The 25,294-nt window shown below is 36.2% G+C and overlaps 1 protein-coding gene across 7 annotated transcripts in view; it reads left to right on the top strand.

The window, feature by feature from the left end:
* The window catches only part of PTPRD (protein tyrosine phosphatase receptor type D), a 1,172,279-nt gene that overhangs the window by 951,316 nt on the left and 195,669 nt on the right, over positions 1-25,294 (top strand). For all 7 annotated transcript variants that reach the window (XM_054517855.1, XM_036402900.2, XM_036402899.2 and 4 more), the window contains one exon: positions 952-1,093. In XM_054517855.1, the coding sequence (XP_054373830.1) occupies positions 952-1,093 (142 nt within the window). The remainder of the gene's footprint in view (positions 1-951; positions 1,094-25,294) is intronic.

Raw genomic sequence — 25,294 nt, 5'->3', positions numbered from 1 at the left:
TTTATCTGATGGTAGTACTGATATCTCTCAGCAATTTTTAAAATTTATTTTTAAAAAAGTAGATTAAAGAGATTACTTCTATTACTTAACTATTAAGAAGGTTTTTCCAGGACCAACAGAGTGTTGCAGTACTCACCAATATTTGATGTGATTCTGGCTTCAGATCAAGAAGGAAATAATATCTGCTCAGTGCATTTTCTCATATAAATGTTATTACTTACTGTGTGAATTTTGCAATTTTAAAACTACATCTTAGAACTTTTGCTGTATTATTTAGCCTCCTAAATGATCACTTTGTTAGATAAATTTACTTATTTTGTGGGTAAAATACAAAGCTAAACTGAGTCATCCTGTTTGGTTCAGAAATTGCAGACAGTCATTAACTTTGGAGCCAAATAAGTGAGTGAGCTGCACTCTGTGAGTAGAGAGGGAATATAGCTGGCAGCAATTAAAATGAATGTAACTGTCACTTGAAGGTAAAGTACTTTAGCTGAGAGAATTGAGAAGCATTGGTGATGAACTTCAGAATAAGAGAGCATTAAGTCCCAGACTTTTTTCTTAGAGCCCTTGTTTGCTGGCTTGGTTTTTTTGTTTTTTTTTTTTGGTTTTTTTTTTGGTTTTTTTTGGTTTTTTTTTTTTTTTTTTTGTTTTTTTTTTTTTTGGTTTTTTTTTTTGTTTTTTTGTTTGTTTTTTTTGTTTGTTTGTTCATTTGGTTTTTGTCCTGTATTTCTTGAAGCTATATTAAAATGGCCACTGAGTACTCACTGATAAACAATGCATGTTCCACTTAAACATTTTCCCATATGACTGGAATTTGTCCTGCAACATAAATTTGAGAAACAAACCCGTCTTTGGTGACTTGAATACCAACAGGCCACTGTTCATGAACAGATTAGCTGAGGGATAGGTATTTGTAACAACATCTGTGACAGCTTTTGTTTCCTTTTATAGGTAATAGAGTTTGATGATGGATCTGGATCAGTTCTCAGAATACAGCCACTGCGCACACCCCGAGATGAAGCTATTTATGAATGTGTGGCTTCCAACAGTGTTGGCGAAATAAGTGTGTCCACGAGACTCACTGTTTTACGCGGTAAGCTCTTTCTAAACATGACCCATTCACTTCATAGAGCTTAAAGAGCTGCATTGTTATAAATCAGAGGATCCTCTCTGGCAGAGGTAAATACAGTTCTTTATAAATGGACTTCGCTGTAGTCCCAATGCTGTTCATTATAAACTTTAAAAAAATCCTCAGCTGCTGGGTTTGTGACTTTTGACCATAAAATGGTAATGTGAGAATGTACGGTGTGACAGAATAGACTGAGGAAAAGAAGAAATAAGTGAAATAGGAGTGCCACACATAACAGGTTATCAATTACTACTCAAGCCAACCACTTTATGAATGCACTTGATTCACATTTTAATGCTGCCCTGGGTACCTTAGCTTTGTTCAATCAGCATTTACACAGAAATTTGCTCTATTAACAGTGACCTTGAAAAGTTGCTTGAACAGTTTTTAGATGAGGTTAAGTTGCTGCAGAATTTCTCCCACAAGAAGCAATCATAAAAAAGGTGAAGGCTTCTTCCACTTCAGATATATGTCACCTGAACTGTATTACTTCAATAAGAAGTTTTTGAAAACAGTATTCAATTTTTTCAACTCCATCAGGGGTGAGGATATTAATGTACTGTCAAGCCAACTGTCTAGATAATACTCAGGGAAGAAAATACTAGTAGTCAAATGACCTGAACATTTTGTTTTGTCATCGGGAAATGAATAGATGCTAGATTTGGAGACTCTTCATGAAATAACACACTCTTCAGTTTGCAGGGCTGGCTTTATGACTGAAAATTACTGTCTTGTAATTTAATATTACATGGCATTACAAGGTTTGCAAAATTACTAGGTGCCTGTTTACAGGAATTGAAGATGATTAAACAGCTTTCCAGAAATTTAGAGGGAACAGAATTTAGAGGAAAATTTGTGGAATGTGTAATTACAAAATGTTTTTTCCTTGATCCTCTATCCCAAGCACTGTAGGGTGACAGGAAGATTTCTTTTTTCGTGTTATTCTCCAAAGTTCAATTTTTACTAGAAAAAAAAAAGGTTCTATAATTTTATTAGCTATTTTAATCATTGCAGACAGTTCTGACATTAATGTTGGAGACAGCTAGCAACACTATCTGTGTATATATCAAAAGGACATACTTTTTTTTTTCTTATAGGAAGTCTGATGTAAGGAAGCCTTTCCAGTATTTAAAATCCTTACCTCTAATGCCATATTTGTTCCTTATATTATCTTTTAAAAATTCTTCCCAGTTACGCCAATGAAAACAGGTAGATTGATCAATTGATGTTTAACAGCACCATGGACCTGTTCTTAACTCCCTTAGATAAGGTTTTATTAACTGATAGGAGGACTTCTTATGTACAGTTTCCACATTGTTGAAAATAAACATAAAATGACATTTTATATTCCATTAGAAATTTTGCAAACTAAAGAAGATTGGGAAGAGGAGCAAGGAAAAACAAAAAACAGTATGAAAACTCAGGTGGAAATAATATTCTTTGTCTTCATAATTTCTTGTAATATATTGACATGACTACTGGTCATGAAATGTGCATGCATGTGTTTTGAAAGAGAGTGCTCTAAACCGAAGTTCTCATTTTGGCTTTTGTAGAGAATCAACAGCCTTCATATCTCTCTACCAAGAACCACAGCAATTGCAAAAGATAGAGGGGCATCTGAGTGTCAAAACTGACTGACTGTACAATGTGGTCTGTTTCTTTATGAGTCCTATTGATTCTTAATCATTTTTTTTGTAACACATATGTAGCTTTGCTGCCTATTTTTTGCTTGATAGTAAGAGCAATAATAGTGGCTCAGTGCCTAATTCTGACAACACTAGTATTGCACCCTCTTTTAAAAGCAATACATAATGATATGCATATGCAAATGACTAATGAAAAAATCTTATTGGTTTGAAGTTAAAATTAAAATAAATTTCAATTTTAATTAATTTTTTAATTAAGACCACTGACATATAAAGATTGAGAATTTTATCCATTATCAGAATACGTATGGCTTTTGCAACTGTGGAAATACATTTGCCCCAGGAGTAGATTTATGGATTTAATCTGAAACTGGGAACATACGAGAACTCATGAACATACTGTGACCATGAATTTAGATAAAGGGGTAACGTCATAGAAAGCAAGGAGTCTGCAGAGAAAAAGGGCATTATTAAGAAGTTTTGATAGCGCTAAAATTTGAATTGCTGAAACTACAATGGGTTGCTGTATTACTTCCCAAGACACGGCATAATTCAGTGCTAAGGGCATTAGCCTGGAAGATAATTCTATTATTGCAAAGCCTCTACTTTGCAAACTTACACAAATCTTAACCTTGTACAGTCTGCAACAATAGAAAGCTGTTGTTTTGGAAAAACACTCCATTGATGATGCCTTTTTGGGAAAGAGTCCCTCTGCCTCACATAGCTGCTGTAGGAATAAATATATACTATAGATGTCAACAACTAGATTTAATGAAATACAAGACAGAGTAGAGTGAGTTGGAGCTGTGGTTGCTTATGCTTTACTCATCCCTGTGGTATGTATGCGACTCTGGAGTACATAGGTTATATAGCCTGTATAACTTTCATATGTTCTTTTAATTGTTCTGCAATGGTTCTGTCACAGACCCAGCTTGTCATTTGTGCTTCTTGCGAGATGTCACCCAGAGATGGAAGTCAGATTTTACTCACAATTCAGCCTACAAGTATTGCAACCCTAATATGGAATGTCAGTGAAATCAGGGTAATTCCAGGAACAGAAGTGTCTACCTACATCCATTTTGTTTGATCATTTCTTTCACAAATCCCAGGTTGAATACTGCAAATAATTTATGCAGCATGGAACAGCAACACTTTTTCTGATACGTCTGTGTCTTTACAGCTAAATTTGTCCGTTTTTCTCTGTGGCCATGTAGAGTAACTAGTTCCATGCATTACAGATGCTACCATGTTTTGTTAGGTTCCTATACTATGACCAATTCTTAGTATTTGGGTCTCAAAGAACTACGAATATAAATAAATTTTTAGCTTCTAGGTCATAGAAATTTACGGTGTGAGAAAGAAGAAGGGCAGAAAAGGCATCTACAGATGAGAACATATCAAGGCCTTACCAGAGACAAAATATTGGATCCTTTTTTCTGTTACTAGAGTGAATCAGGAAACATTCCAGGCTAAACTTGCACTTGTTAGGCTGAATATTGTGAGAGTTTGGACCAAGTATGAATGTCTGAGATAACTGGAAACTGCTTTTGATTTTCTGTATATAAAGAAGTTGGCTGCTTTCCATGACAGATTCACCCATATGAAAACATTGAATTTGAAGGGAAACGTGGCTTGAAAAGAGAAGTCTGAAAGTTGACTGTTGGAGACAGGCCGACAAGAGGAGTCAATACAATTTATTTTGGAGGTTTCTGTTTTGGATGTTTGTGCTGAGAACCATAAGAATGAAAGAAGAAGCTTTGATTATTTTATTTACTGGTGCTTAATACACATGCCTTTCTACTCAAGAATGTCAGTGTCCTGGGGAGCATTAGAAGGAGCATTGCCAGCAGGTTGAGGGAGGTGATCCTCCCCCTCTACTCAGCCCTAGTGAGACCACATTGGGAGTTCTGTGTCCACTTCTGGACTCCTCAGTAAAAGAGAGATGTGGAGCTCCTGGAGCAAGTCCAGCAAAGGTCTACAAAAATGATGAGGGGACTTGAGCATCTCTTTTGTGAGGAAAAACTTAGGGAAATGGTCGTGTTTAACCTGGAGAAGAGACAGCAGAGAGGAGATCTTATAAATGTCTATAAGTAAGTGAAAGGAAAGTGCAAAGAAGATGGACCAGGCTCTTCTCAGTTATGTCAAGCAAAAGGACAAGAGGCAACAGGAAGAAAAACTGATGGACAGGAAGGTCCATCTGAATATTAGGAAGAACTGCTTTAGTGTGGAGGTAATTGTGCACTGCAGCAGATTGCCCAGAGAGGTTGTGGACTCTCCCTCACTGAGGATATTCAGGAACTGTCTGGATGCAATGCCATGCAATGTGCTCTCAGTTGACCATGTTTGAGCTGGGAGGTTAGACCAGATGATCCCACTGCTGCGCCTTTCAACCCTCTCTGTATTGTGATCCATGTGTAAGCAATAAAAAGCAACAAGGTTGCTTTCTAAAAAGCAATGATGGGATCTTCCTATACTCCCCAGACATCAGAGATGAAATAACTTTCCTTTTGCTGTCCATTCATTTCACGTTAAAGCCACCTAAACCTGTTTTTAGGTCTTGCAAATGGTGGATATCAAACATTTTCCCTAGCTTTAGAACAAGAGTTCTGGTGTCATATATAAGACTATAAATTGTTCAGGAAGAAGGAATAGGTGCTTTCTTCTAGTAAAGAAACCAGCAGCAATTCTATTCAGTTAATTTTCAGGAATTGCGGTTTTCATTTTTAAAAAAAATTATGGTTATTTCTTTATAAAGTTTTTTCAAGACCGTGAGGGCATGAAGAAGACTTAGCTTCAACTGCTAGGCATATGAGTAAAGCACAGAAGTGTGCAGGTTTTAAGTAAAAATGGGGAGCGCATTATGTATATTCTAATACTTCCTCTGTTTGCTCTGTTTTTCTTATTTTCTGGAAAGTAAAGAGAGAGACTACAAAAGGGAATTTATGCAGAAGGCAGTTTGTTTGTCTTGACCCATAATTTTCTCTTGCTCTTGTTGATTTTGTTAATACTCTGCATTACAAAAAAACTGATAAACAGCATTTGTGTATCACAGGCAGTATATAAGCCTGAAAGAAGTACAATTTCAGTGGAAAGTGCCTAGGGTGGTTATTCCTTTTTATATTATTAGAAAACTGATTGATTCAATGTCAAACATTCACTGCTGCATTAAAGTGAAATTTAAAAAAAAAGATAAATATTTACTGTATAGTGTTTCCCCGTCCATTGATACCCACAGATATTGAGGAAATTGTGAGAGATTTTTATGAGGCTCTCAGAAGTGCACAACATTTCTACATTAAGACAGAAAACAGCACCAAATCTAGACAAAAGCAACCAACCAAACAAGAAAGACCCCAAAACGATTCCAAATCAGAGATGATAAATCCAAGGTATTACAGCTTTTGTTTCTGCTGCTAGCAATAGATGCAATGATAATAGAAGCTCATTTCTGTATTTTCACTTTACCTGGTAGTACTGAAATGAGAAGGAGCTATCATGAAGTAACGTGTCATCTGGGACAGCTATCTTAGAGGGCACAGAAATTAGACAAATGGAGTGGCAGGGCTGTAGTGGGAAAATGTGGAATGGGATATCTCTCATTTCTAGACAAATGGGAGGAAGGACTGTACATATTCTGGATATTAGCTGCACAGTAGGAGAAATTTTGTGTGTTTCAGCTGGAACTGTATAAATTATGTACACCAGCGTTTGTCTGAAACTGTTTGCTGTATAGTCACAGTGATTAATGCCAGGTGGTTGCTAGTAGGACAGGCTTTTGAAAGTAGAATGAAGAGAAATAAGGCAACTAAGAAAATACCTGTGCATGAGCTTAATACACTGGAAAGACATTTATCTCAATCATATATTGCATGATAAGGCTTTTGAAGAGCCAAAGGAGTATCATTCTGCAAAACTTCCTAAACTTTCAGTGGTGGTGCTATGTGTAGCACTTTGTGACCCGAGCTAGCGTGTTCATTACAGTCCTATTTTTATTAAGCCTCTTTTTGAAGAGGAATGTTGTTGTTCCTGCTGAGAAAATGCTACTTTGCAGTTTATGTTGTAAAGCCTCTCCTGGGTAGCAGTGCAGGGAGGATTAAAAAACTAAACACCACTGCTTGAAAATCACACAATAAGATTTTGTGAAAGAGTGAAACAAAGGAGAGGTAGCCAATACAACCCAGTCAATACAATAGCATGCAGATTTCTTGGAATGGCTTATGAAATAGTGCAGACTTAGAAATGCTTGTCTGTAATATTATAAACTAATTTGAAACATTTTCTTTGAGTATGCAAATGTTATGTTTGACAAATAAATATTAACCTTCCATGCAGTACAATTTTAAATACTTAATAATTTACTGATCTTTATAAAGATGAAGTGTTGACATTTAACTAGTTGCCAGAAAAGGATACAAAAGAGTAAGGAAATACACGTCTCACATCCCATAGCTGAGTTCAAAGATACTGTATGTTTCAGTTCTGTTAATTGCAAGCATGGACATGGCAGTGGTTTAGGAAGTACTGTGTCTTATAAATTCTGAAAAAAAATCAGTAAACATACAAAGGTCTATCACTGTAAATACATGATTCAGGGTATTGAGTTCAGATTTTAGGTATATGCACTTGGGTGTGCTGATTTAAGAGGTGTTATTGTTGACTTTTGTGCCATTCCTCAAAAAACATGTTGTAATAATTTAAAATTTATGAAAATCATTGAATAACTCCTGTAAGTATTGTAAGAAGTTTCTGGCAAGTGCCTCACCTAGTGTTTTTTATGGTTAGTACTTTTCAAAATATTTCCACTCATATTTCTATATGCAAAATTTATCAAATACATTTTTTTCAATCGGGGAATATTTTGGTTTCTTTTTTTCCGTAGTTTGAATTTTACAAATTTTCCCTTCTCTTTCACAACGTTATTTTATAGGTAACCCACTACATCATGAATTTAAAGCTGTACATTAGAAAGCTTTTTTCAAGATGTAGAGATGTCACTTTAGAAAATTAGTGAAACAGCAGTCCCAGATTTCTTAATTATCATTGTAAATTCCTGTAGTCGAAACTTTCAGAGGTCATTTACTTTGGAAAATCAAGATTAGGCTGATGTAAGATCTTTAAAGATATAATTAGAAGATATCTGTAGAAACCAGATTTTTTTGAGAAATCTCTCCTGACTTTTTCCCTACATTTTTTACTGGTGAAATTTAATTTGTCTCTTTATCATCCTGCATATTCTTTTAAGATGATTGATTGCTCAGTTATATTTGCTAGATCAACTTACATGGAGAGTTTTCCTGCTGCCAGTTACCACCTATCATGTCTTTGCAAAGGTCTATTTTACCTACTTCTAATTCTCAATGAATTTCACATGTCAGTGACTTTGATCTAGCCAAATTTCTGTTTTACATAAAAGACTGTAAAGTTACACAATTCATCAATTCATATTTGGGCATAGGATTAGTTTTATTTTATGAAGTATTGGCAGTAATACAAAATCATTTATGCCATACCTTTTTACAGCAGTTTGATGTTCCTAAGAGAAAAACATTGTCTTCAAATCAGTAATATGGCCAGACTATATTGTATTTGTAGTTATTGTGTATATCCATGAAAGAAAATAAACTTATGGATGAAGATTCCTAAAAGGATGTCTCACACTTGTGATCTAAGAAGAGAAACTGAAATAATGCTGGACAAAAGCAGAGCAGCTCTGTTTAGCTTGAAAGAGTTCTTCGTTGACAGTTTTGGCTAAGAATGTACACCTGTTAAATAGTTTCAGACAACTCAGCTAGGACACTTTCAGACACTTTCAGCTAAGTGACTAATTTTAGCATGACCCATTTAGGTATTCCCATTCTGCTATCTAATGACTGCATGTACAATTATAGGCATTTTTCATAGCCACAGTGAGTATATGCTGGGTGCTTGTAAAATGCAAATTAAGCCATGTTAAGCGTATAAATTTTAAAACATGTTTGTTTTATACTTTTTTTCCCCATTCATTGATACCTATGATGATTCAATCCTTTTTCACAGATGGCCATCCTTACATCATCAGAAATCTGTCACAAACAAATGATAGTAAGAACAATGCAAAATGAAATATTAGGGGGAGGAGTAATATTTCTCCTAGCTGCAGAATCAGTATCAGGTGATGTAAAATCAGAACTAAAACACAAAATATCCTAACATAAGAACCGTGACCTGCTATATACAATAAGGAACCATTTTGATCTGGTTCTGTAAAGACCCAGATAGAAGCAGCATATGAATGTGATATTAAAAATTATCTTTACAAGAAAAGGTGGAGCTTTGTGTTAAATCGTTAGCTTTTCTGAAAAAGGAAAGTGAGGCAGGAGGAAGGGTATACTTCTGTGTGATAATTTTGGTATTTTTTAGTGCTATGTGTCTTTTTTTTATACAAATAATACTACATTTCTTCTATTTTCTGCCTGGATGTAATATAGTTCAATTTAAATAAAGCTGTCATTCAAATTTGCATTGTGGTTCTTTTTATCTACCTAGAAAATAGAGGGCCATTTGTCTTTTTTAATTAGTTAAAAGAAAAAGTGCAAAATATTTTTTGATACACCAAGAATTCTTTGAATACAATCACTTTTCCTGGGTTCAGTAGTTATGCATGAATTAAAGGCCTTTGTCCTTGTGTAGAGTGCTGTTGGCTCAGTATCAGGTGTTGAGATTGTGCAGGTTTTCATTGCTCAGTGGCCTAAACCCTCTCTCTCAAGTGAAGCCAATGAAATAATCAAATCCAATGCAGTTAATCAAATGCCATGTTGCCTGTTGTTGTTATAATCTGTGGCCTCAATTTTGGATGCATTTTATACATCTGTATGTCCACTCACTTAACAAAATATTGTGATATTAATTAGTAATGTAATTGTTAAAGTTGCACAGAGTGTAAAATTGATAAAAGAATTCTATGGATTTTTTTCCTGTCTTTATTTCATATTGATTTAAAAATACAATTCTAGGAATTTTCTGTTTAAGGAGATGATATGGTGATTAGTTGCTCAACCCCTGACAGTGTCATCATATCTGTAAGGAACCCAGTGGTATTAGCCGCTTGATAGTTTCAATTTAATTGTTATCACAGCAAATCTTCATATGAGATGTCTAATATAGTGTAATAAAACCAAGGCAATTACTAGAAAAAGGCATATATTCATACAGTAGGCTTCTCTGCATTTTTCCAGGCTAGCCATTTCTGTGAGCACTCATGTCTTATCAAGTGTACAGTTAGGGTGACAGAAATGTTTGCTGAAATGTAGGATGTGTTTGACACTAGTGTACTGAGGTGACAGTAAGATTAAATACATTTTAATGTAATAAGTGCTAATCTTCAAATACAGAAAAAGCCCAGTTAGAATGCTTTTTCACATATATATGAAAAAGTAATTTAGAAATTAGAGAAAGCTTTGGCTTGCTTAGCCTGGCAATAGGTATTAAAATAGTATTTATTACTGTAATTCCTAAGTTTTCAAGGATTTGACATAGGAAGAAGAAATAAAATGAAGAGCACAACTAAAATATTCAAGTATTTTTGGCAAACATACAGACATCAAAAGGAATGTGACATTCAATAGACCTTGACAAAACAAAAATATTCTGTTTATTAGGACTAGAATTGAAACAGTTCTGAAGCAGTGACTTTCAGTTGATTCTGCAAAGGAAAAGAGGCTTTGTTGCATTAGTGTGGCAGGAGGTTGCAAGAACCGTGATTTAAGTGGCTCTAGGATATAAAATCCTGGTATAATGTATATAACTTCAAGTATTTTCAGTGCTTGCTTTGAACTGATGTAAAGTGCTGTACCTGGTTTACTGCTGTTCTATTTAACCTCATAGCAAGATGCAGTTCTTGGTACTGGATGCAGTACTTGCCTGTCAGTAGCAAATTAAATTTCTTCACTTACTAATGAATAAAACATGCAAAATTGTGTCTTATGTCCATAGTAATTTAAACTATTCTATTTAAATGATTTACTGTTACAAAGAATCTACTGTGAGGTAAGATGTTAGATAGTAATAGTAGCATTTGAGCACTTTTGTGTATATTGAATGCATCTTGTGACCTAAAGTCAGTGCATGCTTAATATGACAACAACAAAACAGAATAATGAAGAAATTCTTCAGGTGGAAACACTTCAGCAAACTTTTCAGTCAAATACAGTCAAAAAGCACTAATTAGAGCTAGGTGTTTCATTAGGGCATTTAGTGCACCTGAATCTTGGCTTGTGACGCAGGTCTTTTGTGACATTTACATATTTCAGGGTATATTAACAATGAATATGCAAACTAGTGCTATTACCTGAATTTTTTTTATTATCGTTACTACATGACCCCTTTGCATTGTCTACCAAAGGTTGTGGGAGTCTGAAAAGGTCCCTGCTGACTGGAAACTCTCCTATATTATTCAATTTACATAGAGGGTGTGCAGGGAGACCCAGGAAACTACAAATGTTCTAGCCTCAGTTCCTGGAGAAAATTATACTGAGTGCTTCTGAAAGGCATTTAAAGAACAGTGCAATTAACATTGGTTCACAAGTGGGATTCACAAAGGCCCTGTTTACCTAATTCAGTGTTGATCTATGATATCCTCCAAGTGGATAAAGAGAAGGTGGTGGATGGGACTTTTCTGGATTTTAGTAAGGCTGTCCCTCACAGCATCCTTCTGTAAAAAGTTGTCCAGTTGTGGGATGAGAGGGTTCACAATGCTGTGGGTGAATGTCAGAGTTGTGATGAGTGGGGCTATATCTGGCTGGCAGCCACTTACTAGGGCTGTTCCACATAGATATCTTTAAGGGTCAGTCCTGTTCAAAATATTTATTCATTATCTGTATATAGAAGAATGCACCATTTTGTATCAGCAAGTTTGCTTATTGATACAAAACTGGGAGTTGCTGTTGACTCTTGAAGAGTGATCTTGCAGACCTTTCTAGATGGACTAAAACACTAGACAAAGATTAAGGAGACAAGATTTAAGTTTATATGCCAAATTCTTCACCTAGAGCACAAGATCACACTGGGGGAGGTGTGACTGAATAGCAGCTTTTCAAACAGGGATCTGGGGCTGTTGGTTGATGCCTTGAGTCTGCGCTGTCAGCCAGGAGGGCAGATTGCATCCTGGGGTGCATCAGACACAGCATCACCAGCCAAGCCAAAGAGGTGATTGTCCCACTGCACTCAGCATTAGTGTGGCCTAACCCTGAGTGCTGGGGGCAGTGCTGGGCCCCACAATTTATAAAAGATATGAAGGTCCTTGAATGCATTCAGAGCCCGTCAACAAAGCTGGGGGAAGGACTTAAAGCCTTGTCCTCTGAGGAGCACCTAAGGACTTTTGGCAGCCATAGTTTAGAGAAAAGGAGGCTAAGTAAGCCTTTACTGCTCTTTGCAGCTTTCCAAGGCGAGGAAGCAAGCAGGAGATGTGGATGTATTTCTAATATCTAGTGAAAAGATGCATGGGGAATGGTTCTAAGTGGCATCAAAGGAGATGCAGCCTGAACTGAACCTCAGAAAGTATTTCTTTAACAAGACAGTGGAACAGGCTTCCTAGAGAGGTGGCTGAAGCCTGTCAGTGTTTATGAGGCATTTGGATAAAGCCATTAATAGTTGCTTTAGCTTTCAGTCAGCCCTGAAATGGTTGGGCAGTTGGATCTTTGGACATCACTTCCAATTGAAATATTTTATTCTATTCTTAATTACAATATTTACTTATTATATAATATTAAATTATAATAAATATTCTTTATTTGACATCAGTTAGAACAAAGATTATTTTAAGAAGAATGCTAAAAATTTTAGCTTCACGAATCCCTTGGTTTTCAATCAGCATAAGTTCTTCTTCTGAACGTAAAATCATCTTGTTCTTTCTATGCTCATTCATATTCCCAGCCTTTCAAAAAAATTATTGTAACATTATAGCCATATTTTTGTATCCTGTCTAACTCAGCTAAGTCCAGTTCTTCATTACAGGGAATATTCTTGTGAAGAAATCCATTTTTTATGATCACTGCTATGAATAGCAGTTAAAAAGTACTGGGTTTTTTAATTCAGTGTACCTAGCTTAGTACCAAGCTCAAAAGCTCATCTTAGCTCCCATACATTCCATTGTTTCACCTGTTGCACTGTTATGTTTTCACTAGGCCTGTAATTTATTTTCATAAAGTATATCATTTTAAATGGCATTATCAGCCAAGCTGCTAAGATAAACAAATCTGTATAGACAACCTCTATCATAATGTTCACACAGAGATTTATTTGGGTTTTGGCTGTATAGATAAGGAAGTAGGCTATCTGGGAAACCCTCTTCATTATACCTGCCACAAAATGACTTTCAAAGAAAGCAAATTGAGAGGCTGAAAAGTTGCCAGGTCTTTTTTTTTTTTTTTTTTTTTGCAAAATGCTGCTGTCACTTGGAACTTGATTAATGGCAAGAAGATGAAGCCAAGTGCAGAAAAGCCATTAGTAAGCCCAAAAGCAATCATTTTTTGTTGTGGTGTGTTACATATAGCAGACAGAGGTTTCAACTGAGAATATGTTCAAGTCGATGAAAAAAAGGTCGTCTTCTCTGGACTTTAAATCTGTCAAAACTTGAGTTTGGTCATTAGTTGCAAAATGTCAAAACCACAAAAGCAAGGAGAAAACCTTCTAATTTCATTAACATTTATCAAACCTGGAAACCTAAATTTAATCTTACTGGTAGTTCCTGTGATGGTACTGAGTGCTTTTTGTTTCTAAGGATACTTACATGCATCAAAAAACTGCTTATCAGGATATTTTTTGTTGAAGTCTTGAAACAGAAAGGGAGAGTGATATTTGTTTTTTAGTGAGTTGTTTAAATTTAAATGACTGTGTAAGTAGATATTCTTAAATGTGGCCTCATTTTCACATGAATGCACTATTCTGAATGTACCATTTGGTTCCGGCAAGGTCTTCCAGGATATTTGGAGTTGCAGATTTTAGATGGTTTTGGCACTAATACTGGCTGCTAACTCTCAAGAGATGATTTAAAAAAATAGATTAATTTTTAAAATAAATGGTACATACAGTTGAAACTGCTCCCCTTGTGAAAAGATAGGAAATTATGCATCTGTGTCTATTGCAGTTTTTTTCGTATGAGTGAGTCAAATAAATAAGGTGGTATTTCAGGTATTTATGATGAGTGTCATTTATTCACAAAATCAGAGAATATGCTGATTTGAAAGGAACCCATCAGGATCAGAGAGTCCAACTTTTGCCCTACACAGGACAGCTCTGAGAGTCATGGCTTGTGCCAGAGAGCACCCTTTGAACTCTGTCAGGCCGGTGCAGTGACCACATCCCTGGGGAGCTATTCCAGTGCCTCTGGGTGAAAATTCCTGATATCCAACCCAAACTGCTTCTGACACAGCTCCAGGCCATTCCCTCTGGTTCTGTCACTGTCACCACAGAGAAGAGATCAGTGCCTGCCCCTCCTCCTCCCCTCATGAGGAAGTTGCTGACTATAATGAGGTCCCAACAGTGAGACCTCAGCCACCCTTATAAGGCTTCCTCTTCAAACCCTTTACCATCCCTGTGGTCTTCCTTTGGCCACTAATAGCATAAAAATTTTCATATATTATGTTGCCTAAAACTGCCCCAGCACTTGAGGCGAGGCTGTCCCAGCTCAGAGCAGAGCAGAACAATCCCCTCCCTTGCCCAGCTGTGATGCTTTGCCTGGTGCCCCCCAGGACAAGGCTGGACCTCCTGGCTGCCAGGGCACTGCTGACTTATCTTCAGCTTTCTGTTGACTGGGATATCCAGCTCCCTTTCCACAGTGCTGCTCTCCAGCCTCTCATTCCCCAATCTGTCTGTACATCCAGGCTTGTCCCATAACAGATGCAGAATCTGTAACTTTCCCCTTTTTCAACTTCATATGGTTGTTGATTGTTTATCTTTCTCATTTGTAGAGATCTTTCTGCAGGGCCTCTCTGCCCACAAGGGAGTCAGCAGCTGCTCTCAATTTAGTGGTGTTGGCAAACTTAGTCTTCTTTCCAGTCCTGCATCTGATGCCGTTTTGGTTTTTACCTTTTTTCTTTTTATATATTCTCTGTATTCTTTACACAAATATTTGTAGCTTTGTAATTTCCTATTGTAGTCTAACTTCAACATTTTCTTAGAAAGACAAAGCATGTTCCAAAGCCCCTATCCTATTTTGGTTCTCCTTAGAATCCACAGCCAAAAAACAGCTCTTCAGACACATTTTCATCAGCAAGTTTCAGTCCCATCTAAGGGGGGGAGAATTTGGAAGGGGCTTGGACTGAGTGGGAATTGCATCGCCAGTTCCACACCTTATTGGTGCTTTTTTGTCAATTTATCAAACTTATAAAACTGTATGCACCCCTGTGGGGAGTGGGCTTTTGTGGACATTTTTTCATAACTGCCCCTGGAGGCCTTCTATAAAAATCCACTTTTATATTAATTCCTATACTAATATTATCACAAAAGTGTGTTGTTTCATTTCTAGGTTGAGAAAGGCATCACATCAAGTCGTTTATGAAAATGTTGAAGAGCTAGGCCAAGGATGGAGCCCCGTGGAACCCCACTAGTGGCAGGTCCCCAGTCTGATGTCACCCCACTCACTACAACCCCTTGTGCCCCACCCATGAGCAGGTTGCTCACCCATCACATGATGTGTATATCCAGCTGTGGGCTGCGTATTTTGTCCAGAAGGATCCTGTTTGAGACAGTATCAAATGCTTCACTGTAGTTGAAAGAGGTTACATCAACTGGCTTTCCTAGATCATCTAGGTGGGTTATCTGTCATACAAGATCAGATTTGACAAGCAGGACTTTCCCTATGAAGCCATGCTGGCTGTAACTGATTACTTTATTGTCCTTTTTCAATACCTCCCAAAATAATCTTCTCCATTATTTTACTGGACACTGAAGTGAGATTGACAGGTCTGTAGTTTCTTTTGGTGTGAGAGCATCCTTCCATTGAAAATCAAGACAACATTCCCCAGTTTCCAGTCAACTGAGACCTCTCCAGAATCCCAAGACTACTTAAAAATCATTGAGAGAGGCTTTATGATGACATTAGGTAACTCTTTGACTCTTGGATAAATCCCATCAGGCCCCATCAATTTATAGGGACTCAGCTCAAGCACATAAGTTCAAGGTCAGCTGGGATTTTATCATTTTTGGAATCAGGGTTTTCCAGTTTAGGAAATGTTAAAAGATGAAGGCAAAGAATGCATTAAACACCTTGGACTTGTCCATGTCTGTGTTTGTGAGATGACCACCCTCATCCTGTAATGGGCCAATGTTATTCCTACGCTGCTTCTTGTCATTAACATGTTTGAAAAAAAACTCATTTTATTGCTCCCACTATTCTGTCCACTTTCAACCCCATTTGAGCTTTGGTTGTACAATTTTTTTTCCCTACAGCAGTGAGCAGCATTTCTGTACTCTTCCTGTGTCACCTGACCTTGCTTGCACTGGGCACACACCTTCCTTTTTCTCCTTATTTCCGAAAGATCCATACTCAGCCAAGCTGGCCTTCTGCCTTGCCTGCTTGGCTTCCATTATTGTTTTCAGTTGCTCTAAATTCATTCTATTTAATCTACTTCTGCTTGCAATAAGGAAACACACATACATTCTCTCAGTAGCATAGTTATTTCTAGGTGCTCAGAAAATGTAAATATATATATTCAAAATAATAAGCTAAATTTAAAAATAAATTGACTGTTTTAATAATTAAAATTAAGGTTTGGGGGGTTTGATCTTTTGGGACTTCCATTTTCTAGTGTCCTTTTTTTTTCTCTTCGTGAGCAAATATTTGTATATTTCAAAGAAATATTGGTCAAATCTTAAATACTGATAGTGGGCCTGTAATCAGGTGGTAGTGTTCATATTTTGAAATACTAGTGGAACAGTATTTAAAAGCTACATATGATTAATTTAGAGGATGGTAAATTATTCTTACTTTTTAACTAAATGTTATTTTTTTTCCCCCACATTCTCTTAATTATCTCAAGCATATTAATTACTCTCATGATTTACCATCTCCTTAAAACAAGTGAAAGAAATGGTCATATTTCATTAAAGAAAGAGGCGTACTACATCTGTTAGGAACTCTGTTGAAACTGTATGATGCACATACCACGGACTTTTGGATACAGTCATTAAATCCAGCATTTGAGCATTAGGTGGCACTAATAGTGGAATTCAGAGTCAACTAAAATTGTACAAAGTTTAGGTATTGTTTTGAGTGATCACTTCTGAATTTTGTCTTCCAGGAAGTTAATAATTGATTTAATTTTCTGTATTTAGACCCATGTTATTAATAGGAAAAAATCTGATATATGGAGCAGGAAGCTGGATTATCTCTGCTAAAGACACAGCTAATGTAGTTTTTTTCTCTTGCCAAATAATGGTGAAGTTTTTATAGTCTCAGTTTTGCCTTGGTGACTTGATACTTCACATATTCAGAAGGATCTTCCGATTACAGTTGAATGCTGGCAGTTGTAGTTCAAGGCTCCTCGCCATAAGAAAATACTGTAACGTAAGAACATTTTAATTAAGTAAAAACAAACAGAAATTCAAAATCTGTATAACTTCAAAATTTCTAAATGTTTAAAATATAGAGAAAAAGATGAAGTTACTTAAAACAGTAATGTACCTGGTTATTATTTCACAGGCAGGTAGTTTCTGACTGTTCTTAACTCTGTATGATTTACTTTTTTTCTCGTGGACAATACTTTGTTTCTCCCTTTAGAAGTGGCCAGTTCTCTTGTACTGCATAATAGTAGCACTCTCTGGACAGATTAAGAAGATAGTGCAGCAAACACCAGCTTCCTTCTGTGAGTGAGTGACTTTGTCACAGCTCCTCTGTCCACATTTCTGTCCACATCCATCTGTCCAGTGGTGAAAAGCTCTTTTCATTCCTTTCCAGTGTTTATTAAAGCAAGGAGTGAAGGTCAGTTTTTGCCTCAAGTTTTTATTACTGATAGACTGGCAAAAAAACTAAGATAAATTTTTCTAAGGCAGGCCTGCAAAGGACATTGACAGCAACATACCCTCTTGCTCTCTTTTAAACAAGGGAGAAAATAATTTTTTTATTTTCTTCTTCCTCGCCTGATGTAGAATCTTGTCTGTTGTCAGGACTATTAGCAAGATAATTCACGTGTCTTTACTAGGCAAGAAGTTAAAAACAGAAAGCTGTTGTGGTAGTGCATTCCTTCAGTTACCTCACCTAGATTTCACAAAGTATTTCTAGCCCAGCCACATGGGTTTTGTTCTTAATAATGAATATTGGAAAGGTTGAAGTTTGACTTTTGACCTGGAGAAAAAATAAATTGTTTGATCAGGGGTCAGTGCCTTGAACAGAAAGAACTGGGATTCTGGTGTTACTTATATGGGTCCTGACCATGTGTTGGTGTTTCCAACAGAGCAATACCATTTCTTATGTTGTGTGACACATTATTTTTTTACCCTTAGAATTAACAATAGTTTGATTCACAAGTGGCCCTCTTGTTTCTTGCTCTGTTAGGTTTCTTTGGATTCCAAAAAGCTGCTTACACTTGGAAATTGCATCAGTCTTGATGCAAAAAAGCCTTCCAGTAAGCATTGAAAGCAATTTTTATTCAAATTGTCTTAAGAAAGCATGAATATTCAATATTATACCATGAATATTTGCTTTTCTATTCTTTGCATATTGTAGAAGAACTTTGTGGTGTTTTTTGCAATCCTCTCATATAATAGTGCCTGTTCTGAGCCGCTGTCATACTGTCATTTAAAAAGGGCCTTTGTGTCAGTGGATCTAAAAATTTTTATATTTTGAAATAAACTTTCAAATTATTAAGGATGTAAGTAGGTAGATAGTAAGTAGATAGAGAAATAGTACATTTTAAAAGAGATAACCAAATTTTGCATATATCTTTTCTCTGTGTGTTCAGAATGGATGTGTTTGGTATTTGTTGTGCACAGTGAAATTAACTTCTGAATAAACGAGAAAATTTGAAGAGTTCTTTTTCAGCCAAGTTTACTGGTGAAGGGAGAATGAAGTAGTGAAGATGGTGGGCAGGAAAGGAAATCTGTATTTTAAAGAGGCATTTTTTTCTGTTGAAAAATGTCTTACCTGTTTTATGTGTTTCCTGTTGCACTTAAGGTGATGGGTTTATTTCTGTCTGTTTATGTTTTAAATTAGCTGAGATGATAGTAAAATACATAAAAAAATTGAAGACTGTTATTGTCAAAAATATATAGCATTATAATGTAATACGATACTCTAGGAAAGCAGTAGAGTAAGAGTGAGAAAAATAAAAGCAGTCTCTCAAATACCAAAGTTCTGTTAAACTAAAGGTAACTAATTAGCTATGAGTAACAGACAGGATAAGGGCAAGAGAAATACTCTTGGATTCGGCTGGGATGTTAATGGATGTGATCTGGAGTCGGTGATATCTACTGCTCCTTGAAAAAAATGAATTTTAGATAAAACTGGTAAAATTTTTTGAAGTTGTAGATGAAGAATCCTGAGAGTGGAAGAATTCAGGAGTGGGTGTCAGTGAAGAAAATGTAAGTTATTGGAAGTCAAAAATAGCATACAGAAAGTTCATTTCATCTTTTAAAAGTCATGCTAGACAAATTATTTTTATTACTCAAGAAATAAATATAAAAGTTTCAAAATCACATTCTCCAGGTAGAAAAAAATGGAAGTTCCTACACATTAAATAAAATAGAATTTCTAAGGCAAATGAGCAAAGAGAAGCCCAGCAAAAAAATACCTGATTTATTTCTGTTTTTTAAAAATTTTGTCTGGTCAGGCTATGAATTCAGGTTGGGATGCCTATTACCATACTTGGCGCTTAGTTTTTGTACATAAATTGGTTTTGGCAAGGACATGGCAGAACCTTATCAACCAAACCATATTTGACGCACAACAGATGCCCACGCCCCTGATGTTTTTAAATGGGCAATTGCTTTATTTAAATCCTTCTATTCCAGTAAAGGCCAATATAAAGAGGGTTACTCAATGGCAGAACTAGTTAGTCTAGCTAGTCTTTCTCTAGGGAAAAACTTTCCATTCTTGGATACATTGTTTTATAACACAACGTAATAATATAGGAATGGATAACAAACTTAAGTAAGTGCACTTGCTCTGGTTTCCTCATTTTTGCTGCTGTTAGAATTGATCAGCAATAAATTGGCAATAAATTGCCCACTCTTTGCATTACCTGCATTATAGTAAGTTTGTTTGGTGTGTATTTTTTCCCAGATATGGAAGTAAGATCTCTCCAGGTGCTTGTGTAGTTTTAGCATGTCTCAAACGACATTAGGTGGATGTTTGATAAAGAATTTTAACTAGGAGAGAAAAAAGTTTCTGCTGAAGAAGTATGTCTTGGTTTAGGAATATGTCTTCCCTAGTTTAGTGTTCCCAAGGAAACACTCGAAACCATATTCCTCTCAATTCCTCCTCCCATTCCCTCCTACATCAGGCTGGAGAGGATGACTAGAGGCACAGAAGTTTAAGCTCATAGGTTGAGATAAGAACAATTTACTGGAAACAGCAGTGAAATAAGGCAACAGACAGAAAGTGCAAGTATATTAATAACAAAGTCTCTACAAGAAAGGCAAATGCTCATCATGTAGACCCTGACATTGCTCAACTGCTCACTTCCTACTCAGGGACCCAGAAGGGATCCTTCTTCTCCCCTGAGGATGATGCGAGGTGGTATAGAAAAATCTCTGGGTCCTAGCAATGCTGCCTCCTGGCTACTGCAAAAATTAACCCTGTCCTGCCTGGAACCAATGTGATAGGTCTGTAACCCGTTCTAACCTCATAGAGGTTACTTTGTACTTAGGGGGTTTGGAGAATAGCTTTTTCTGTGAAGAATCCTGTAGACATAAATGGGCTTGTGCGGCTAAAGAATAAACAACTTCTCTGTTGAATAGACCCTTTTAGAATCATAGAACACCATCATTTCTCTTAGAGCCTTAAAACTGACTCTAAGAAACTGACAATGAAGAAAGGCATTAAAATTGTCTCTAACTGCAGTAACAGCAGTAGATCTTGGAGTCATTACTTTGATCATCTTGGAATTCCTGAATCTAGCAGGATGATCATATCATATCATATCTCTTCAGAATTTGCGAGGAAAAGACTGAGATCTAAAGGTGTTTGAATTCTGTGCAGTATTAAACACAGTTTTGAATATTTTACTCATCCTTGGCTACTAATTAAAAGCATCTGTATGCTGTCTTTACTAAAAAGTATTCTAAACAAATTTGCACATTGTTCTCCATTATGAGTCCCAAATGTAAACTGTTTCACAGTTGATTTTGTTGTTTTAAAGTATTCACTTATTCTGAAATTTAGACAACTTGCAAACTTCTATCAAATTTATTTTATTACATCAGTTTAGTTCCAGCTAGAAATGACAGTCAAACATGAATATAAGTCTTTCTTGCTTATATGATTTCCTGTATTTGAGGACATAAAATTAATAAACATCTTCCATCTACAAAGACAAAGATGTCTTATCTATTTCAGGGACAGAATTTCTTTGGGTTTATGTCTTCTTTGCTTGTTCAAGACTGGTATGGTGGCTAGGTCTATCTGTAAAACTCCTATCTTCTGAAATGAAGATGTATTTTTGCATGACTGTGAAAGGGCAGCCATAGTAGGCAAAGCATTCACTGCTATCCTCTAACTGTCTATTAAGATACTTCCAGTATAATTACCTGGGCTTTGTGGGAATCTGTTAGAGCTTTGCTACTTACCAAATTTTATCACAGGTTTCACCAGTAGTCTTTCCTAGGTTTAATCTTCCTGAGAAATGTTTCTGTAAAAACTGACGTTTAAATTTGAAATAGGTTAAAATCTTGTCACCACCAGTGTGATGGACAGTATGATTGGATTGACCAATAATCATTGACTTGCCATCACAAGTACTGCCAGAGTGCTACTGTTTTGACTGGAATGAGCGTGCCTCTGACTCATTGAAGTGCCACACAAAAATAACAGTTGCTTCTCATAAAGTCAACCACAAAATAAAAACATAGCCTGAGGTTATTGTTATTGCTGTTTTAAAATTACAGACCCTAGATTTACTTGTTAAGACTTGATATTTGCATTTCACTGTAATAAAAAGAATGTTTATTTGATGTCTTTTAAATGGCTGTGCTGCTCATTTCCATGAAATTTGGCAATATAAGCATGCATTTGTAAAGCAAAATGGGAACTAGAAAACCATCCTTTGGAAATGATATCACAAACACATGATTTCTTTTTTCATTTATTTTATTGCCACTTAGGCACTTTTTTTTTTCATTCTGTCCATTCTATTCCATATACATTTATTTCTGTCAAGGCAAGCATGTTCTCAACTGAGAGGGTCAGTAAACACTTCTTTTATAAAGTGTCCTATGAGTTAGTAAATGTGAAGTTAGGGAGAAGTGATGAGTGTCAAACACCTATGGGAGCTAACAGCATCTCTTTTGCAAAGTATATTCTCAGTCATTTGTACTTGAGCTTTCTCAGACTTTTAGCAATTCCAGATATTTATGGAATTTCCAGATGTAGGATTATAAAGCTGTAATAGAAACTACAGAAAATAACAGAGCATGGAATAGTTCCACATTTCTGTTCTAGGAGTACACCAGAGTATATTTTATAAGAGTACACAAATATAACAAGTCCTGGATCTTTAAGTTTCAATGCTGGGAATAATAAATTGAAGAAGGTTCTTGATACATTTTTCCTGTTACACTCATCTCTGTATCTGATCTTGGCCATGGACAGAAGAGATGTACCAAGTTATATGTCTTTTCAGTTCCTATAAAGACATTATTTTATGTTCTTAACAAATATCTGTGCAGTTTCATAAACTATATAACATGATGGTAGAACAGTTTGGATACCAAGCTTCTAACATGTCTTCCTCTTTTTCTAATAAATAAATATTTTTTTAAAAAAGCACTAAATAAATGGCTCTGAGGACAAAAAAAAAATTCCAGCCAAACAAAACCAAATCCACAATGACCCCAAATAAATACTAAGCAGAATCCAAATAAAATGAAGACCATTAGTTTAGTCCAAATATTTATGGCACTTGTAGTCTACATAAATATTAAGCTTTCAGGTAATAAAACCTGCTGACTAGACCTACATTATGTCCCACTGTAATTGTTTTTAATATCTGTTGAGGCACACGGTTTCAGATAAAATGATTTCTTGAAAATCATTTTATCTGAAATTGTTGCAAGAATAGATATCCTTAATGGTTCCCAGAAAAAAAAAAATTGACAGTTTCACAAGTTATTTCCAGATGTATTGCTAAAAGAAAACACGCTTCCTTAAAAGTATTATTTTTAATGATTTCTTTTTTGTAAGTCACAGACAACTTGCTAAATGTCAATTTTATGTTAGAACAGAATGTTTCTAAGCAAACAGAAAATTTAACTCACTGAATTTTATTTAAGAAACAGTATATTTGTGCAAATATTTCAGTAGCTAATTTGTAAGACCTTTGGGTATATAGCCATTTAAGGAAACCAGCTTATGCCTCATATAACTGAACAGTACCTAGGATTTCCTAAAGAAAGGCAACAATATTCTGTGGCTGTGACAGTCAGAGATCAAGGCAGGAATTATTCCTGCTGTGTGCAGGGCTCATTAGACCACATCTGGCTTACAGGTTACAGCTTTGGTCACCCTAATACTTTAAAAATAGAGAGGAGATGACAGGCAGGAGTTGAGGGGCGGCCAGTGAGGCAGGAGCCTTTTCCCTGTGAGGAGAGGTTGTGGCCCTGGCGCTGGTTCAGCTGAGAGAAGGGTTGGCTGTGGGGGCGTGCAGCAGCATCCTCAGCACCACTGGGAGGGATGAAGGAGGTGCAGCTGTGCTCTTCACAGCAGCACGTGGTGGGAGTGTGAGAGACAGCAGCACAAAATGACATTGCAGAGGCTCAGGATGAAGATAAGGAAAAGCTGGGTTTTTTTCCCAGCAGAACAATTGTGTGGGGCCCAGGCCCAAAGGAGGATTGACTCTATCACCTCTATCACTAGGGGTTCGGTAGCTCAGCTGGGTGAAGGCTGAGCAGGCTGATGTGAGCTTACAGATGAGCCTCTTTGGGGCAGGGGTCCTGAGGCTCCAGGACTGCCAGTGTGAATGAGCTTCTGCTGGTGCAGTTTACAGGGAAACACATTTCACAGCTGATCTGCTTTTCCAGCTATGTTTATAGGACAGCGTTGCTGACAATACTCCTCTCCATGTCTTGGCTTTCGTTAATTAAATTCAAAATTTCAGTGTAAGGATGCAGTTCAGTTTTGTGAGAGCACACAGCTAGTTCAGAAGCTTGGTAGAATATTAATTTCAAATTCTTCACAAGCAAAACAATTTCAAAAGAGACGCTGTGATTTAAAAAGATGCTAATATTCCTGCTGTGTATATTGGATTCAAAGTTTAGAGTTAGGGATTTCTTCATTACAATAATTAGCAATACACATAAAGATAAACTAATTATTTTTAAAAAAGATTTCTGCCCCCTACTGCATTTGATGAAGAGGAAGAGGGATTTTGGGTTTTTTTGTCCATATATTATTTATAACGATGTGGAATCAAATAGACTGCTCTAAAATCGATTTAACTCTTTGAACACTTTTTGATGAAATGTTCCGTTTTATTTGTGTTACCTGTTACAATGTTACAAAGCCATTATGAAGAATCTGGAATATCTTCACATGGCATAGAATTTATTTTTTAATGGACGTGATAAAGTATCCCTTTGGATTAAGTCTGTAGCTTCTACTTTCTCCATTTCAATGTCCGACTGTTAAAGGGTTCCCAGATCATAACTTTACTTAGTGTAAGAAAATTAAATGAGAATATTAAAAGGAGGAAAGATACTTTGAGAATAATTGTTTTTCATAATTTTTTATTTTCTGTCGCAATGTCTCAGTGACTCTGCCTTTGATGTCCCACAGGTCATTGAATTTTCATGCACAAACAAGAAATTAAAAGTCAGCAGATGACTTTACTTTCACCACAGTAATCCTTATGCACATTCTTTTAAGGACGACTAGGGTTGGTCAGCTAAGTACACATCATTTTTCTGGTGGATCAATCCAGCACAAGCTGTAGACTTCATTGCTTAAAGTAGATCAGTGTAGCTTAATTTGAAAGCTTAATTTGAAATTGTTCTCTGACAAACAAGATCCAGATCTACTACAATGTTTTTGCCATCTTGCAAAACTATACTATCTTGCAAAACTATATCCTGAGAGACAAAAGACTTAGGGAGAGCGCTGCAGAACAGCAATTCTTCTTTAACATTAAAGAAACTCCCCTAGTGAAGTCCAAAATACAGTGTAAGAAATACTCATATTTGCATTTTATATGCCAATTTGCATTTATAGTCATATATTTCTTTAATTGCTGCCATCCAAAAAAGCTTGTCAGTTAAGAAGAGCTTTCTTTAAATCATTGTGAGGCAAGTGTACAAAATTCAGTGGTGTAAGTTATCCAGATTGGGGAGAGTGAGT

Source organism: Molothrus ater, chromosome Z (genome assembly GCF_012460135.2).
Source record: "Molothrus ater isolate BHLD 08-10-18 breed brown headed cowbird chromosome Z, BPBGC_Mater_1.1, whole genome shotgun sequence".
NCBI lineage: Eukaryota > Metazoa > Chordata > Aves > Passeriformes > Icteridae > Molothrus > Molothrus ater.
Note: the sequence above shows the minus strand (reverse complement) of the source record. Positions and strands in the feature narration are given on the sequence as shown.